The 17,947-nt window shown below is 44.8% G+C and overlaps 1 protein-coding gene across 1 annotated transcript; it reads left to right on the top strand.

Moving 5' to 3' along the window:
• The first annotated feature begins 14,629 nt into the window (after positions 1 to 14,629).
• LOC125548549 lies at positions 14,630 to 17,081 on the top strand. Its single transcript, XM_048712124.1, has 9 exons — positions 14,630 to 14,993; positions 15,176 to 15,252; positions 15,393 to 15,621; positions 15,726 to 15,880; positions 15,972 to 16,017; positions 16,109 to 16,200; positions 16,290 to 16,386; positions 16,484 to 16,540; positions 16,650 to 17,081. Exons 1-9 carry the CDS (start codon positions 14,676 to 14,678, stop codon positions 16,755 to 16,757), a joined length of 1,179 nt encoding a protein of 392 aa, XP_048568081.1. The 5' UTR covers positions 14,630 to 14,675; the 3' UTR covers positions 16,758 to 17,081.
• The last annotated feature ends 866 nt before the right edge of the window (positions 17,082 to 17,947 follow it).

Here is a 17,947-nt window from a genome sequence, read left to right as displayed (position 1 = left end):
TCCTTTGGGAGACATCATTCAAAACAGAGAAGCCACTGGGCGAGTCGCCAAGTGGGCAATTGAGCTCGGGTCTCATGGGTTGAAGTATGTGCCGCGTACTGCGATCAAATCTCAAGCACTGGTTGACTTCATCAATGACTGGACAGAGATGCAGATGCCAGAAGAGAAACCAGACAACATGTATTGAACTATTTATTTTGATGGGTCCAGATAGTCGGAAGGCTCGGGGGCTGGAGTTGTGTTAACTTCCTCGCGAGGTGATAAATTTTGTTATGTGTTACGGTTGATGTTTCCTTGCACTAACAACGTAGCAGAGTATGAAGCCTTGCTCCATGGTCTTCGAGTGGCGAAAGAGATGAGTTTGAGCCGGGTCAGATGTCTTGGCGACTCAGATCTAGTGGCTCAACAGGTATCTGGCAAGTGGGATTCCAAGGACCCTCTCATGGCGGCTTATCGCCGGGAGGTTGATGCCGTTGCAGGACATTTTAAAGGTTATCAGGTGGAGCACATTGACCGTCGAAAGAATGAAGCGGCTGATGCCTTAAGCCGGTTGGGGTCTCAGCATAAGCCGGTGCCACCTAACACCTTTTTGGATGTTTGCATAACCCCTCTCTCAAGTTGCCCATAGAAGAAGATTTAGCTGTTTCTGACCCGGAGGCGTAGTTGGTGGCGGCTCTTCATGTCATCCCAGATTGGACAGTACCGTTTTTGGCTTACATGGCCCAGGGAGAGTTGCTAGCAGATGAGACTCTGGCTCGACAGATAACCCGGCGGTCTAAGTCAATGTCGATTTCAGATGGAGAATTATACCATCACAGTGTCTCTGGAGCATATCAGCGGTGCGTTTCCCCCGAAGAAGGTCAAGCAATACTTCGTGAGATCCATGAAGGCGATTGTGGTCATCACGTCGGGTCCAAATCTCTGGTGGCCAAGGCTTTTCGTCACGGCTTTTACTGGTTGACGGCTCACGCTGATGCAGAAGATCTGGTCAGTAGATGTGATGGATGTCAAAAGTTTGCACGATGGGCGCATGTGCCGGCTCAGGAGCTCCGGATGATCCCAACCACTTGGACGTTTGCGGTCTAGGGGCTTGACATGGTGGGGCCTTTCAAAAGGTCCAAGGATAAAAAGACACATCTCTTGGTGGCAGTTGATAAATTCACTAAGTGGGTTGAGGCGGAGCCAGTGAGTAAGTGTGACGCGGCCATAGCGGTTCAGTTCATGAAAAAGGTGATCTTCTGTTTTGGTTTTCCACACAGCATTATCACTGACAATGGCACTAATCTATCCCAGGGGCTATAGAGGAGTTTTATTAACATGAACACATCCGGCTTGATGTTTCTTCTGTAGCTCATCCTCGATCCAATGGTCAAGCTGAGAGAACTAATCAGGAAATTTTGAAAGGTATAAGACCCCGACTTATGGTTCCCTTACAGTGAACGCTGGGTTGTTGGGTAGAGGAATTACCCTCGGTGTTATGGAGTATCAACACCACACCTAACAGGTCGACAGGTTACACACCTTTTTTCATGGTTTATGGAGCAGAAGTAGTGTTGCCTAGTGACATCCGTCATGACTCACCACGTGTGGCGGCTTATGTTGAAGCTAATAATGAGCAAGCAAGACAGGATGCGCTTGACTTTTTGGATGAAGAAAGAGACTTAGCAGCGGCCCGGTCAGCAATTTATCAACAGGACCTGCACCGATATCACAGCCGTCGGGTTAAGTCCAGGGCTTTTCAGGAAGGCGACTTGGTGCTCCGGCTCATCCAGGATCTATCAGATGCACACAAGTTATCCCCACCTTGGGACGGACCCTTTGTGGTCAGTAAGAACTTAAACAACGAGTCATATTACCTCATTGATGTTCGAGAGCATGCAGACTCATGTAAGTCGGAGGAGGAGACCCGCTGGCCATGGAACATTGCTCAACTTTGGCCATACTACACCTGAGCTACCGGCTCTCATCATGTACATACTTTAACATTGTATATACCATGTTAAGCAATAAAGTAAGACCATCGGTCTCTTTTCTTTTCAAAGATTATGCATCTTTGTTATTTCTTATTTTTCAAATGACTATTAAGGAGCTGATCATATTTGAATCAAGTTTACCCTTTTTGGTCCGGCTTATGATCGTATCTGAATCTAGCTGCAATCTCATGGTCACTTGGGGGCTTCTTGTTCAAACATAGGTCATATTCGAACCAAAGAGAACATAGCTGTCGTGACCCTCTTGATCGGCTCAAGGCCAAACTCACTTGGGGCTTCTTGATCGTATTCGAATCATAGCTTAACCCCTTTTGAGTCCGACTTGGATCGTATTCGAATTAGGGTCGTTAAAAACCTCTCAAGGTCATTTGGGGGCTTCCTGTTCAAACATAGGTAGTATTCGAACCAAAGAGAACATAGCTGTCGGTACCCTCTTGATCGGCGCAACGCCAAAGCCACTGGGGGCTATATGGTCGTATTCGAACCTTAGCTTAACCCCTTTGGTCCGGTTTACTGATCTTATTCGAATCAGAAACCCCCACCTTTTGAATACAGGATTAAATTATGCTTGCCTTTTAGTTTTTTGTTGTTTCAATATTACAAATAATTAGCCTGGTCTTCTTCACCGGCTTGGCTATTTGACAACACAGCCGCCCGGGTCATTCACACCGGCGGCTTACGGATTAAAAGGCGCAACCTACCAAGGTATAGTAGTCATTGGTATTCAAAAAAGCATTGGCTTCTCATAAAGATTGAATTATCAAATTCATCACCTGGGTTATTTAAACCGGCGATCTAAGGATCAAAAGGGACAATGTATGGTTATTATTTATACGCACTTACCTGCTGCATTAACTACAGAGTTAGTTTCAGCCCTTGCCCTTTATTTATATCTGTCTCTATTTCCTATTATGGAAAACGTATTGGCTATAAATTGGGTGTTTTAACCCGTTTGGTTCTAAGCTGCCAAGCCGGTCTTTCCTTTGTATTTACAGGAACAGAGTTCAAACATTGCAGAGACAAACATTAAATACGATGCATACATTGGCATCAGGAAACAAAGAAGTCACATAAAAGTATTTTATGCGCGATGGCATAAGCAGAACATACGGTGTTTTCACAACTAAGTTATTACAAGGCTTTATAAGCCCTTAAAGATGATCATTGTTCCTCCCTCACCGGTTCACCACCTTCTATTGGCTAGAAGTTGGGTTTTGACCAATCAAAACCATTCACGGCGACAAATTCGGCTTCGTCGTCGATCAGGCCGACCGGGTCAACTTCCGGGGCAAATGCGTCTTCTCTCACTGGTGGGATCAAATCTGTTACCTTGTATGAGGGAGTGGCCATCTTCTTATTCTCACTATCAAAAGCCGGCTGGTATTTATCAACATTGGTGTCATCTCCAAGGGTAGTTGCCTGAGGCCGGACTCCGCGCACGCAAGCCATGAAGTCATCCTGATCAAAAGGAGACCCGTCTTCCTTCACGGTGGGATAACCTCTTGCCAAGTCTGCCGGGTCTAGGTCTGGCACCCAAGCCTTGGAGCGGGTCAGGGCATTCAAAGCTCCAGCTCACGCGCAGGAGCGTTTTACTTCTTGAAACCTGGCACGAAGGATGGACAGTTTCTTCAGGACGTCGCTAAGCCGGTTGGGTCCTTGATTAGCAGGAGAGATGGCGGCCAGAGCCCGCTGTGCGCCAATATACAATTGTTCAACCAAAGTATATACTGCCTTCAGTTTAATCAATGGGTCTTGGCTCAGATTTTTGCTTCGAGGGCCTGCATAAATTTTACACGCAAAGTCAGTTGGCGGATTATACTTCGGATCGGCAAAAAGCACACAAAAGTTAAGGTCAGATGGCTTACCAAATATAGCGGCTACCATCTGAGACACCCGGCCCTTTAACCCGTTCAACTCTGTGGAAACCTCTTTCAGAGTTGTCTCGGCCGTATCAGCACGTTGGGTCAGAAGCGTTTTTTCCTCTTCCCAAGTTTTCTCCTTGGCAGCAAAGCTGGTCTTTAAATTTTTTGTTGCAGAGAGACTTATTTTCAGTTTGGAGTTAGCAGATTTAATTTCTGCCTCCTGACTCGCTAGCCGGGTCTTCGCGTCAGTCAATTGAGAGTTCAATTCAGATAAGGCATTCTGCAAAACATTCAGATGAGTCAAGATTTGGTTTCCAATTCAAAAATCACGATTCAAGTCTCAAGTACTTTACAAAAAACCACTTGACACTTGGGGGCTAATGTATGCCAAATCAACTTTCTATGATTCTACAGACATATTTAAGTCCCAAACACCTTACAAAGTAACAGCACTTGGCACTTGGGGGCTAATGTATGCAGTTCAGCAAGTTTCTCAAAGGTTAAACCGGAATATTAAGTCCTTTGAATACAGTACCAAACAATTTGAAGTACCGGTTCATTTATGATCAAAATGAACCGGCCCTTGGGGACTACAGGTGAAGTTGTGTTCTATTAAAGTCAAGAAAAACTTCAAAGGTAAAGGTCTCGGCCTATATTTTAAAGTCTACAGGTCATTCTAGTTCCCTCATAATCTGAAGACTTGGGGGCTGAAGGAATACAGATAAGCCGAAAAAGCATACCTCGTATTTCAATTGAAGCTGTTTGACCATTTCAATCTCAGAGTCGCGGATGGAGTGTACATGGTTGAGATAGCCGGATAAAATGTCATTGGCATCGAGATGGTCATAGTTGGCAACATCAAAGCGAACTTTTTGCCTCTCCAAAGCCTCTTGTTTTTCTGTACACCGAGCCAGCACGGTTGGGTTCCCCGGTTCAATGAAGCGGCTCCCAGTAATCTGAACATCTGGTGCAGACGAAGACGGCGGGTTAGCTGAGCTTGACGGTCCGATTGTGGAAGGATTCACAGTGGTCTCGTCAAATGACGGCTCAGGAGGATTTGCTTCGGTGTCAACAGGCGGATCTTCTGGAGCATCTGTTAATGGAGAAGATGGCCTAGCCGGGTCAGATGCCAGCACCGGCGGGTCTTCCGCCGGCTTAGCTGCCTTCGCTTTCTTGGATTTAGCTTGGCCACTAAGAAAAAATGTTGCACGGTTGTTAGTATAAAGGTACAATTGAACAACCCGAAAGAAAAGGAGGATTTCTGATTACCCGGGAGCAGTCTTGAAAGCCGGGAATTGCGTCTGCGATGAGTCGCCAGAAGAGCGAGACACCTCCTGAAAGGATAAAATAGAGTTAAAAGAAATACAAGGAGAAGAATCCATTAAACAGAGTTAAAGACAGAAATAAGTAAACCTCTTTGCACATTTCCGAGGGGTCTGTTGAAGAACGATAGCTGGTTCATCTTCAATCCCAGCTTGACGGCGGCTTTCATGTTGCTGCTTTTTCAAACGAAAGTTGGGATCCAAGTGAGCTAAAGGATTAGAAAACCTTACTTTACGGATCACTCGTCGAACTTTGTGTCCTGGTAAGGGCTCTGAGTCAGAGGAAATGATAGTTACCTCTGCTTCCCAGGCCTGACTGGCCCCAGTGTCATCCTGGTAATGATCAGTGTCAATAAGATTGTTAAAAAATTGGCCAAGGGAATCAAGGGCTACCTCCGAATCAGACGTGTCATCTAGCTTCATCAAATCTTCAGCAGTGGTCTTCTTTTTCTTCTTCGACTTCCGGGTCGTTTTCTTGGCATTCATGGCGGCGGCTTTCGTTTTCTTGGCAGCCTCGTGGTCATATTTCACTTTCCAAAAGTCAGAGTTGTCCTGCAGACATGCAAAGACAAGATGAAAGGTCAGTGTTAAACAATACGGCTGGGTAAAATACAAAGGAAAAGAGATCAGAATATCCTTACTTCTGGCACTGGGTTAAGCTTACAGAAGGGATTTAACCCAACAATACTGCAGTCTTCATATTTCCCATTCACCAAAAGGTTTAACATTGAGACAATGTCTTCTTCGGTTAGTTGAACCGGGCTATGACAAAGAGAGTCGTTCGGGCCTCCACCATATTCATACATCAACTTTGACCGACGGCTTAAAGGAATAACCCGCCATGAGATCCAGCAGCGGGTCAGATCAACTCCAGTCAACCCGTTCCCTAACAGAGCATTGATCTTTTTGATGGATGGCATCAATCTCTTGCGTTTAGCAACAGTGAGTCTATCTGGAAGCGCGAACTTGGAGTCAAGACAATCGGGGCGGTAACCCGGCAGTGGCGTCTCGTTTGCTGGTGATATGTCCTGACAGTAGAACCAAGTTTGGTTCCAGTCCTTTGGGTGACTTGGTAAGACTATGAGAGGTAAGACAGCACCCTGCCGGCGCTGAATTGAGATGCCTCCAAGCTCTAAGCTAAGGTCGTTGGTGCACTCGTTCTGCCGTTTCAGATAAAAGTATTCTCTAAACAGCTCTACGGTCGGCTCTTGCTGAAGATACACCTCACAGAGCACTTGGAAGTTACAAATATTAGATATGGAATTGGGCCCGATGTCTTGAGGATGGAGTTTGAAAAAGTGAAGGACCTCTCTAAAGAACTTTGAGCCGGGCGGTGAGAAGCCACGGTTCATGTGGTCAGTAAAAATAATCACTTCGCCGTCTCTTGGATTGGGTCGTTCTTCTTCCGGGTCAGGGGCACGGTAAGACATGACGGCTTTTGATGGCAGAAATCCTATGATGAATAACTCTTTTAAACGTTCCTCAGTTATGGCTGAGGGAACCTAGTTACAAATGGTTGGCGTTTTGGACGGCATGATGTGCAAGGAACTGAAAAAAGCAACATGCTGGTTCAGTTTAACGATGAGATTAACAGTTAATGGATGAAGATGCAAAACGAGTAATGGCGGCTTAACTAAGGGCTAATGACATATAAGGAAAAGAAAGTCGGTGCGGTAAGCCGCCATGACTATAGATTCTTTCAGAAAGTGGATTCAGCTAAGTATTGGGACAAACAAGTTTCCCAAAATGGTTGATATTATTTCAGATCAAATAGGATGTTCAAAATGAAAAAAATTCTAGACCTAAAAATACAGTCCAGATGAGTTCATCAGATCTAAACATAGCTCTTGTACCAGAAAAAGGAGTCTGCTAATATCAAAAGGAGGCACCAAACAGCTACTGCAAGAACATACATCTCTTTTGGATCAGAAAGAGGAGGCAGTAGAAGAACTATGAAGAACTATGATGAACTACGAAGAACACGCAGGAGCTTGGAAACCCTAATGAAGATCTGAGGCATGAAAGAAAGAAAGCTTACGGTTGCAGGTCTACTGCGGAGGTCGCCGCGAGTTCTCTGGATCGGTTCAGGTCGATGCAGCGGCCAGAGTCAACAACGGAGGTGAGGCGCGGCGGCGGCGAAGCTCGAGCAGTGGCAGGGACGCAAGAGGAAGAAGAGAGAGAGAGAGAGAGAGAGAGAGAGAAGAATGAGGAAGGCCGGGGCGAGCCTATTTATAAGGAAGGATGCGAACAGACGGCGCGAAAATCAAGGGAGAACCGAATAATGGTTATCCAGCTATATAGGCGCCTCGATTCTAATGGTTATCCAGCTATATAGGCGCCTCGATTCTCGGGGAGCATTAAAGATAAAAGATCCGTTGGAATATGACGTCATGAAAATCTTTTGCGCTTTCAAGAGATGACGTCACGGCGGATTACAAGGGAATTTCAGTAAAGATAAGAAGATGGATTTTTTTGGCTAAGTATGGAAGATTGACAAAGAACAAAGTTCAAAGTCAACCTGGGGCCTAATGTTGGGGATATTACTATCAGCTGAGACCCGCCCAGGAGGGGCCGGATCAGCCCCAATGGCGGGTTATGCAAGAAGCCCAGTACACATCCAAGATTGTAGTTTATTAAGTATTATAGAAGGCCCAAGGGCCTGAAGGCGGTTTAAGGCCTGATATTATGAACCGCCATGTGTAAGAAAAGACTTGTAAAGAAAGGCATGTAAAGAAAGTCACCGAGCCGGACACAATTATGAGCCGGCCGGGACTCTGTAGGCCATCAGGCGTCAACCCATGTATATAAGGGGACGACCCGGTGGCGGCTTAGGGCGAGAGACAGCAAAATCGATAACCAAACCGACGAGTTGAGCCTCTTGGAGATCGAAACCCTAGCAATACCAAACCCAACTAGACGTAGGTTTTTCCTTCATCGTAAGGGGTCAAACTAGTATAAAAACTCTCTCGTGTCCTTTGTCCCGATTAAACCCTTTTAAGCTTCCTAGTGCGATGGCCCTACGACTAAGTCCTTGCTCTAGGACATCTGTCGTGACAATTCCACGACAAAATCTGTTCCGTATTTTTCCTATGCTATAAGAGAATGATATGCTTCATTCAGAACCATTGCGTTCACTTTAGTGTCTAGTCAACATGAAATGGTATGTCTTATCTTATCATACATTTAGTCATTTCTTTTGCACTTCTACTTCCTTAACTGAAGTTTTGTTTTGATACTTCAGGCTCCTGAATAAATGTGTGATGGCTATTTCATTATTATGCAAAAGCTTTTCGAAGTTGTTGATAAACATATAAGAAGAGGAACTTTGATAAGGGATCTGAACATGAGGAGACTTCCAATCCCGAGTGAGAAGCTCATTTGGCTACTTGAGTTACTGGTATAAAGAATTTGTCTTCATGAATGTAGTCCCCCCCCCCCAGCAACATGCGCGTGTGTCCTGCTTTTCTTTTTATCATGTACTATGTGTTTAACTACAACAACAAAAAAGCAAGGAAGACGATTTTTCATGTTGTTGAGCAAATAGCAAAAATTACCATATTACCGGCTAAGGTTATGAAAAACTACTTATTTTTTTATTTTTCAAAATGCTACCACTGTTTTGGTTGGCTATTCCAAAAAAACAAGTAAATGAATGATTAATTTTTAATTGTGATTATGACATGAAGGGCCCACCCGTCAGGTCCACGTGGCAAAAAAAGTCAATGCCATTATGTAAACAGTTAATTTGACCGTTATGACTGGGCAGGGTCCACATGTCAGCTTGTCTCCCTTCTCTTTGTACACCGCCCGGCGCCCAGCCCCCTCCTGCTACTCCCAAGCCGGCCCATGCTCCCCGTCGGAGGAGAAGCGGCGCCGAATAGTAGCAGCGGCGTGCGGCGGGCAGCAAGCAGCAGCAACAATGGGCGGCAAATGGCAGTGGAGGCAAGCAGCGGCAGTAAGCAGGAGAGGTGAAAAGCAGCAGCGGCAGCGGCAGCGGCAGCAAGCAGCAGCAGCGGGCGGCAAGCGGGAGCGACGGCATGCAGCAGCGGCGAGCGCCGGCGGCGGCTTAGGTCCGGCTATGTCTGGCCGCGGTCATGCATGGTTAGTGGGTGAGCTAGCTAGCTAGCTCCGGCTGGCCGCAGTCATAGACCCGATTGCTTTTTTAGAAAATGTACTAGCGTGGGAAGCACGGCGTGCATCACGCCCGTGACTGGTTCTATCTCCGGCTATGTCAGTCTTTTGCCGAAATAAACAGAAAAACAACATCTATTAGGCGGGAAAATAAAATGGAAAAGAGAACACGAATTCTATCTTTACCCATGATCTGTGTAGGCACGTAATAAACATTAAATAATTTTCAAATTTAGTAAACCGGCCGGCCTATTAATTTTTTTCATAAGCACATATTTTCCCTTTTAGTAAGTAAAAATAATGTGATGGACGCTATAGCAATATGTATTTGGATTCATTCTTATATGGCCTATTTGATCAATAGTGATATCGAATGGAATTTTTACCAATGTGTAGACCCTATAGGAGGTAAATATTTCTTGTCTAGTTTGTGCATCTTTTTCACCTATATATCATATCTAGTTTCTACTCGGCACTCTTTCATTCTCTCTCAAACATGGATTTATTTGATAAAAATTCAAACTTAAAATTTTGCAAGCAGTTTAAACCCCAAAATTGTCGTGGTGTAAGAATGAATAGTAATTGGCGAAGAGCTTATTTTAATGCAGTACCTGTGAATGGCTAATCTGATAATAGGACGTTCAACCCAATGTGCTTTTCGAACTGTGATATAGGATAAGTGGTATATCCATACATCGGGAAATTTTTGCAACCAAGGCCTAACTGGTTCTACAATGTTTTTTCTGAGAAAATATTGCTCTACACGGACTTGTATTTTTCTCTTTTTCTTTGAATCGGTCAAAGAAACAGAAATAGGGAGTGGAGTGAAGAGGTTTGTCGAGTGACAGTTTTTATTTTCATATTGCCTCTTCTCATTGGTTGCTTATAGACTGACATGATGGAGCACGCTGTAGAAATGGCTTCAGTGACTACAGTGTGGTTGAAGCCTTGATCTGGTTGGCCACATAGGGGAGAAAGCGAGGTAGACGACTGAAACACCATCGGCTATTCTCTTGCGTAGGTGAACACGTCTAGGGAGGAGTCTTAGTTTATTTTTAGGGATTTTTTGGTATTTCTTCTGGATTACTATTCACGTGAATGGATAGTGTTGATTTACTATTTTTATCGTTCCTGTTTATTCGGGTTTATTGTCCTGGATTACAATTCAGGTATTGCTTTGGCTTATGGTTTGGATGGGGTTAGTGTTTCCGGTTTATTCAAATGTTGTTCCGTGTCGCTGGTTTTATTGTTCCGGGTCGATGGGGGAGGAGTCTCAGTTGTTTTGGTATTTTTTTGGATTGCTGTTCACGTGAATGCATAGTGATGTTTTACTGTTTTTGTTGTCCCGATTTGTATGGGTGTATTGCTTTGGGTTACAATTCGGTAACGGTTTCAATTTATGGTCCGGGTGGGTTAATGTGTTTCGGTTTATTCAGGTGTTGTTCTGTGGTAGTGATTCTACTGTTCTGGGATATTCGGGTTTGTTGTTTCACTTTATTTGGGCTATTATTTTGGTTATAGTTCTGAGTTTATTTGGATATTGTTCCAGTTTTTGTTTGAATAATTGTTATTGCACTGATCACTGATGTCATGGTGTAAAACTGGACATTAATCGCTCAAGAACTTATTTTTGCCACGGGTATTGTTCATGCAAATATATTGTTTTGGTCTACTATTTTGTGCCTCCATAGCACCATCACTGAAAATGATCGGGAGACGACCAAGACGTTTGTGCATCAGTACGCCGGGAAAGAGCAATGATGTGTACAAAAATCCTAAATCTTAATCCTCTATATAAGGATGCGAGGGTGGAGGAGGGGGAGAGAAATGATGATGCAAGAGCGGAGGAGGGGGAGAGAAATGATGAGGACGCAAGGGTGGAGGAGGGAGGAGAGAAATGATGAGGACGCGAGGGGTGAAGGAAGGGAGTGAAATGATGGGAAAAAATATCTTAGTTTTTTTTTCTAACGCGGATTTTTTCTTCAGGAGTATTGTTCACATAAGGGGGATTGATCGGTGATCGCGGTTCATAAGCGATTACTGATTGTGCGTGGTTACTGTTCCTGCTTTAGTATATGTAACTGAACAGTACCTTTAAAAAATAAAAAAATCAGAAAAAATAAACTCTTCCCGTTTATTATATGTCGCTCTTGGTTTATTTGGATATTGTTTCAGTTTTTGTTCGAATAATTGTTGTTGCACAGTTCACTAATGTCATGGTGTAAAAATGGACATTAATCGCCCGACAACTTATTTTTGCCACGGGGTATTGTTCATGCAAATATACTGTTTCGGTCTACTGTTTTGTGCCTCCGTAGCACCATCACTAAAATTGAGGACGTATTTCCCGATGAGCTACCACCGGTAATACCTCCTCTTTACTGAATCGAGCACCACATCAACCTCATCCCCGGCATGCTTCTGCCGAACCGAGTCGCTTACCGCGTCAACCCCGACGAGACCAAAGAAAGTAAATGTCAAGTTCAATGCCTACTTGACAATGGGTATGTACGCGAGAGCCTTAATCCTTGTGTGGTTCCGGTGGTTTTTGTGCCTAAGAAGGATGGTAGTTGGTGAATGTGCTTCAATTATCGCCGTGTAAACTCCTTTACCATTAGGTATCAGCACCCCATTCCCCACCTAGATGATATGCTAGATGAACTAAGTGGTGCCACCATATCCTCTAAAATTGACCTTAAAATTGTGTACTATCAAATTTGTATGCAAGAAGGCGATGACTGGAAAATCGCTTTTAAAACCAAGTTTGGTCTCTATGAGTTGTTAGTCATGCCTTTTGGTTTATCTCAAGCACCTAGTACCTTTATGTGATTGATGCATCATGTGCTTACTAAATTAATTCGAAAAAGTGTTGTAGTCTATTTTGAGGATATCCTTGTGTTTAGTGAAACTCTTGATGACCATGTCAAACACGTTAGGGAAGTCTTGCAACTTCTAAGATATGAGAAACTTTATGCCATTCATGATAAGTGCACATTTGGTGTAGACAAGCTCATTTTCTTCGGTTTTGTTGTCTCCTCTAAGATCATTGAAGTAGATGAATCTAATATTCATACTATTAAAACTGGACCCCAACCCACCGATTAAAACCATGTGCGCAGTTTTCTTGGGTTAGCCGATTTTTCTCGTCGCTTTGTGAAAGACTTTAGCACCGTTGCTTCACCTTTACATGCTTTGAGTAAGAAGAATGCACCATTCATATGGAATCCCTCACAAGATACCGCGTTCAGTGAGTTTAAGAATTAGCTAACACATGCACCATTGCTTGTTTTACTCAATTTTGATAAAACATTTGAAGTACATTGTGATGCTAGTGGTAATGGCATAGGTGGCGTGTTAATGCAAGAGAAATGTCCGATAGCTTATCTAAGTGAGAAACTATCCGGCCCACAATTGAACTACCCCATATATAACAAAGAACTGTATGCATTGATGAGAGTTTTGCATGTTTGGGAGCATACCTCGGGCCTAGTGAGTTTGTTATTGACACAGACCATGAAACTCTCTAATGCCTACAAGGCCAAACCAAGTTAAATAAAAAAACATGCCAAATGGAGTGAATTAATATAATCTTTTCCTTATGTCATCAAATACATTAAGGACAAAGAAAATGTTGTGGCAGATGCTCTTTTCCCACAAGCATATGTTAATTACTGGACTTGAGCTAAATGTGATCGATTTTGAGCATATCAAAGATTTATATGAGCATGACGCATACTTTGTGTTACCCTTTGCCAAGTGTCAAACTAACACTTGTTTGGAGGGTTAGTATATGAAAGATGGGTATTTTATGCGTCGTACTAACAAACTTTGCAGCCCCAAGTCTTCTTTGCGTTTCCTCTTTTTGCAAGAGGACTCATGAGACATTTTGGACGTGACAAAACTCATGCCACGCTCTCCAACAAATACTATTGGCCCAAGATGTTTTGTGATATGGCGTGTTCAACCAACCGTTGTTCCACATGCCACAAAGCTAAGTCAAAAACCCAATTTCATGGCTTATACATGCTTCTTCCAGTTGTGTTTAAATCGACTGAACGGACGCCTCACCGACATATTGCCTTACCCGTAATGTAAAGTGGTAGTACTTTCTTTTTACCAAAATTGAAGCAGTGATAGTACTGATAGTTTTATGCTATATACCTTGCACAATGCAAGGTGTTTAGGAAAACAAGCTATTTTCTAAGTACCAGTGTTTATTTGTAAAAGGTAGACATTTAATTATTATCCTGCCATAAAGATAAACACTGATGTCTAAGAAAAACTGGGCCACCTCCTCTAAATACCTTGCATTGTAGAAGGTCTCAGTTGGGCAAACGACACTCCTAATTATCTCCGGTACCAGTGATGGAGCAGCCACGTTACTGGTCGTCGTCTATCGTCACTCACGCACGCACGCACGCAGTGGCAGTTCCGTGCGCCGTAATGATCCTCGTCCCATGGAGGGGAGGGGAGGGTTGGTTTACCTAATACGCTTAGCCGCGCACCTAAATCTCAAACCCTTGATCCCCGTCCCTCACCCGCACCTGTTCCAGTCAAAGCGGCCTTCTTGAGACGTGGAATCAGTAGGCCGCCACTGCGCCAACTGCCCTGAAATCTGCTTCACACCCTTCAATGAATCGCATCGCAAGATAAAGAAAATACAAACCAAGTTATTTATGTGTTGACCCAGGATAGCCCATACATGAGCATGCGCGATATGCGGCCACGATCCGCCGATACTACAGCGCTAGTTAATTCCGTAGGCAAGGCGTGAACCCAGATCACCAGGCGACTGATGCTGGCACGGTGCGTGCCTTGCGAGTACTTTACCAAAATATTTCTTCGAGAATGGGTTCTTTAGCGTTTCCGGCCCTACAAATTCGTGACATGATCTTTCTTCGTTCCCTGTTATACAGGCCTGCAAGCTTTTTCTTCTCTCATTTCTACTACCTACTATTACGATCTCATACCATACTCTGGACCCTACATGTCAGTCCAAAGTCAAACCAAAGTGTATCATGATCGTCCTTGGGCCAAAGTCAAATTGCCTTGCCCCCCAAAAAAGGTGTACTTGACACCCTTGGGCCAAAGGAATGCACACGTACGCGTACAGATGTTTTTATTCCAGGCACAAGTCAACAACAACACCAAAGCGAAGAGAATAATTTTCGGCTCAAAAAGAAAGAAGAGAATAAATTTTGTTTAATTTGTGAGACACGAATAGAGCCGTTGCCTTTAGTAGTATTTTCCCTCCAATAAGCAACCAACCCTAACTACTCCTACACTCCCATAACGCTTCTGGTGAGAAAAAGAGGGAGCGCACGTACTCCCCTTCCCCCAGACGCCAAACCCATTACCGCACCGTTGCCATGATAAAATCAAATCCAAGCCCTGGCTATTTATCTATCTATCTACGCACACTGCTGCTCCAATCCATCATCACTAAATCTGTTCAAGCCTCTGTGATTCGTCCCTTCCCATCTTCGCCAAGATCTTCTTCGTGTTTCTCTGCATTGCCAGTGGTCGGTTGCCCGTGCAAGAAGATGCAGGAGGCCTCGTCGTCTTCTCTCCCGGCGCTGAGCAGCGCCTACCAGCCTCTCCCGTCGCTCTACCTCGGCTTCTTGGCGATATGGGCGGCGTCGGGGATCTCCTGGGCCTTCAGCTCATGGAGGAATCGGCACTTCCAGGTCTGTCGAATCCTGCCTTTTAATTTCAACAATTTTCTTCTTCTTCCAGAACTATATGAACTTTAAACAGAATTTTCAGTATGTAAACCCTGCCTTGGGCGTCTGATTAAATTGACAGGGGATATTGCTTTCGTAATTCCGTTGTTGGTTAGTTTTATAATTTTGTTTCTTTTTTACAACAGGCGAATAACCTTCAATGGATCCTGGCCTTGGTTCCCCTGATCAAAGCTTTGCAAATGGCACTCTCGTTTCTGTTCTGGTGAGCAGTCTGATTCTTTTTTGGATCTTTTTTCCCTTTCATTTCACTAGGTTCAGTTTGGCAACTTTCAAATCTGAAAAAATGTGAACAAGCCCCTGAAGCTGCTGCAGAAGGTCTGAAACTGGGTGGCGTGTCTGCAGGTACTCGTGCGTACACCTTCACACATGCTCGCTGTGGATGTCGTTCGGCGTGTACGTGACGGGGATCCTCTTCCAGACGGCCTCCTTCGTCTCCTTCATGCTCATCTCCCACGGTTACTGCATCATGTACGAGCGCCTCTCCATCAGGGAGAGACGCACGACTGCGGGGCTCGGATGCCTCCTCTACCTTAGCCTCATAGGCTATAAAGCCGCAGTCCCTTATTTCACCGTAAGCCGTCTGTCTTCTTCTGCGATTTATTTGTTTGGGGATTCTATACAATTAGCTATCTAAGAAGCCAGATGATGAGAAACTGTGCTCTGATTTTGGAACAGGGTTTTCTTCTGATGAACTACTTCGCGTCATTCTACATCATATTCCGCCGCACGTCGCAGTGCCTGCTGGTTCTGCGTGAGCAGCTTAATTTCGTGGAGGAGGAAGACATCCATTCACTGCATGGGACACTCAACACCAAGTACACAATGTTTAAGTAAGCAGTCCTTATTCCTGACCAACACTTACAGTATTTTACTCTTAAAATAATAACTCATGTGCTTAGCTCCTTGTTTTCTTCTCTTCAGGAGATTTCAGGGTACAATGCAGGTGGCAGCAGTGGCATTCATCATGGTAACTATGGACTGCCCATGCACGGCATTTTCTTATGGTACAAACAGTGACAATGTTTACTGAACTGTGATAATGCCATTTGTGTGTTCAGGTGTACATGAGGGCTGATGATACGCCGGATAACTACTGGTTCCGCGTGTTGGTACGCGAATGGGTGCAGTTCTGCATCTTCATGTACATTGGGTGAGTACAGATTATCGACAGACAGGGTCGTTAGAAGCAACCGAAACACCATCTTGAGCTGAAATGTGACATGAATTCCAAATGTTCAGGTGGAACTTCAGGATCCCTGAAGCATCACTCCACCTGCCGGTCATGCCCTTGATGAAGTCAAACTGGGAGATTACCATGCCACCCATTTACAGCGTGGTATGGTCACCTAACCTCAGTTCATTTCTTTAGCATCTTGTGTTCTTGTGGTCTGAAAAACTCGACTGAAAAGCCCGTGCTTACTGTAACGACGCAGGAGATGGATGCAGCCGATTTCAGAGGCCTCGTCTCGGACCAGTGGCATGTTGGAGTGGTAGGCAACACTGCACATATTAATTCAGCTATTTATTCATCATTTTTGTTCTAGAACGTTATGATCGCAGACTTATCGCATTTAAATCTAACACCTGGTGGTACTGCAGAGGACTTCTCATGCCGACGCGTGCTACTCTTCACAGCCGTTGCTGGTGCTAGTTCAGAATCCTAGCCCGAAGGTCTCCCGTGCCGCCGTAGCTTCAGGTTTCAGTTGAAGGAGGACAAGCCAGGTTCATTTGTGAGGACCGGGAGATGCAGAAGATGACATCGACCAACTGCCTGATCCGGAAACCGGTGATAGGACGGTTGGGTTGCAACGGAGAAATATTGGGCGCCACGGCGCAGTAGCTCTCTGTTAGCACTAGGAAAGAATCTGCAGTTTTTCTGTAGACTGACAAACAGAGATGCGTTCGCTTCTTCAGCGGTGAATCCACCTTTTTTGCATCCCAAAGTATATTTCGTTCTTCTCCAAGTACAGCAGGATTTTTCACATGTGAAAGACACGATCCAAAATGAATGAGTAGCAATTCCATTTTTCATGAGATGGTGTGCAATACAATTAGAGCATCTACAGCTAGAGCCCCCGTTTCGGCACCAAACATCCGGCGGTTGGGCTCGGCACTGTCCGGACAGAAAACTTTGACCCAACAAGACCTGGCAAACTCAGACCAAAAGTCCAGGCTGACCGGGCACCCCCCAATGCCCAGCTCATATGTGGGTTGGATATAGGGGCGCCCGGATGCGTCCGACATGTCGGATCGGACAGGCAGGAAACATTCCAAATCCATTAGAGATCAAAATCTTCATATGGCTACTGCTTCACAATCGCCTTTGGACTGTTGATCGCCAGGCGGCAACTCGAGCATCCCGAGTGTTGTGTTCTGTGTTGCCAGGAGGAGGAAGATTTAAATCACATGCTCCTCAGTTGCTCCTTCGCTAGAGATTTGGTACAGCGTTCTCCTGCCTTGGCGTCTCCATAGGTTTACGCCGACCCCGGAGGAAAAAATTCAGGCCTGAGCAATGCAATTTTTGGTGGAAGACGTAGGAAGATAAACACTCTGGTTTGCCTTGTGTTACGCTGCATCTGGCTGGAACGAAAAGCAACTATGCCTTACATGGTTACACGATGCATAAATGAAGAATTCAAACTGTGGATGCGAGCTAAGATAGGTGGGATAGCGAGAGATGTAACGAAAGAAGTCCACATACCCCCCTGAACTCTCAGATTTCGAGCACATCACCCCCCCCACTCAAACTGTGAAACCGGGTTCTTAATCCTCTGGGACTGTCCAATACCACACTTGGGTGGTTTGTCACCTGAAAACTGCATCTCCTTAGTTGGAACCCCTTTTCCTCTGTCAGAAACTGGCCGCCACGTGTGCAAACCCGGCGTCTCAAACCACCC

This window comes from Triticum urartu, chromosome 3, assembly GCF_003073215.2.
Source record: "Triticum urartu cultivar G1812 chromosome 3, Tu2.1, whole genome shotgun sequence".
Taxonomy (NCBI): Eukaryota; Viridiplantae; Streptophyta; class Magnoliopsida; order Poales; family Poaceae; genus Triticum; species Triticum urartu.
Note: the sequence above shows the minus strand (reverse complement) of the source record. Positions and strands in the feature narration are given on the sequence as shown.

Bases quoted from the DNA above. Each gene is read 5' to 3' on its own strand.
- LOC125548549 (XM_048712124.1), top strand. From the start codon at position 14,676: ATGATAAAATCAAATCCAAGCCCTGGCTATTTATCTATCTATCTACGC. The intron at 15,253-15,392 runs GTGAGCAGTCTG...GCGTGTCTGCAG, and splicing joins GCACTCTCGTTTCTGTTCTG to GTACTCGTGCGTACACCTTC. The intron at 16,201-16,289 runs GTGAGTACAGAT...CCAAATGTTCAG, and splicing joins TGCATCTTCATGTACATTGG to GTGGAACTTCAGGATCCCTG.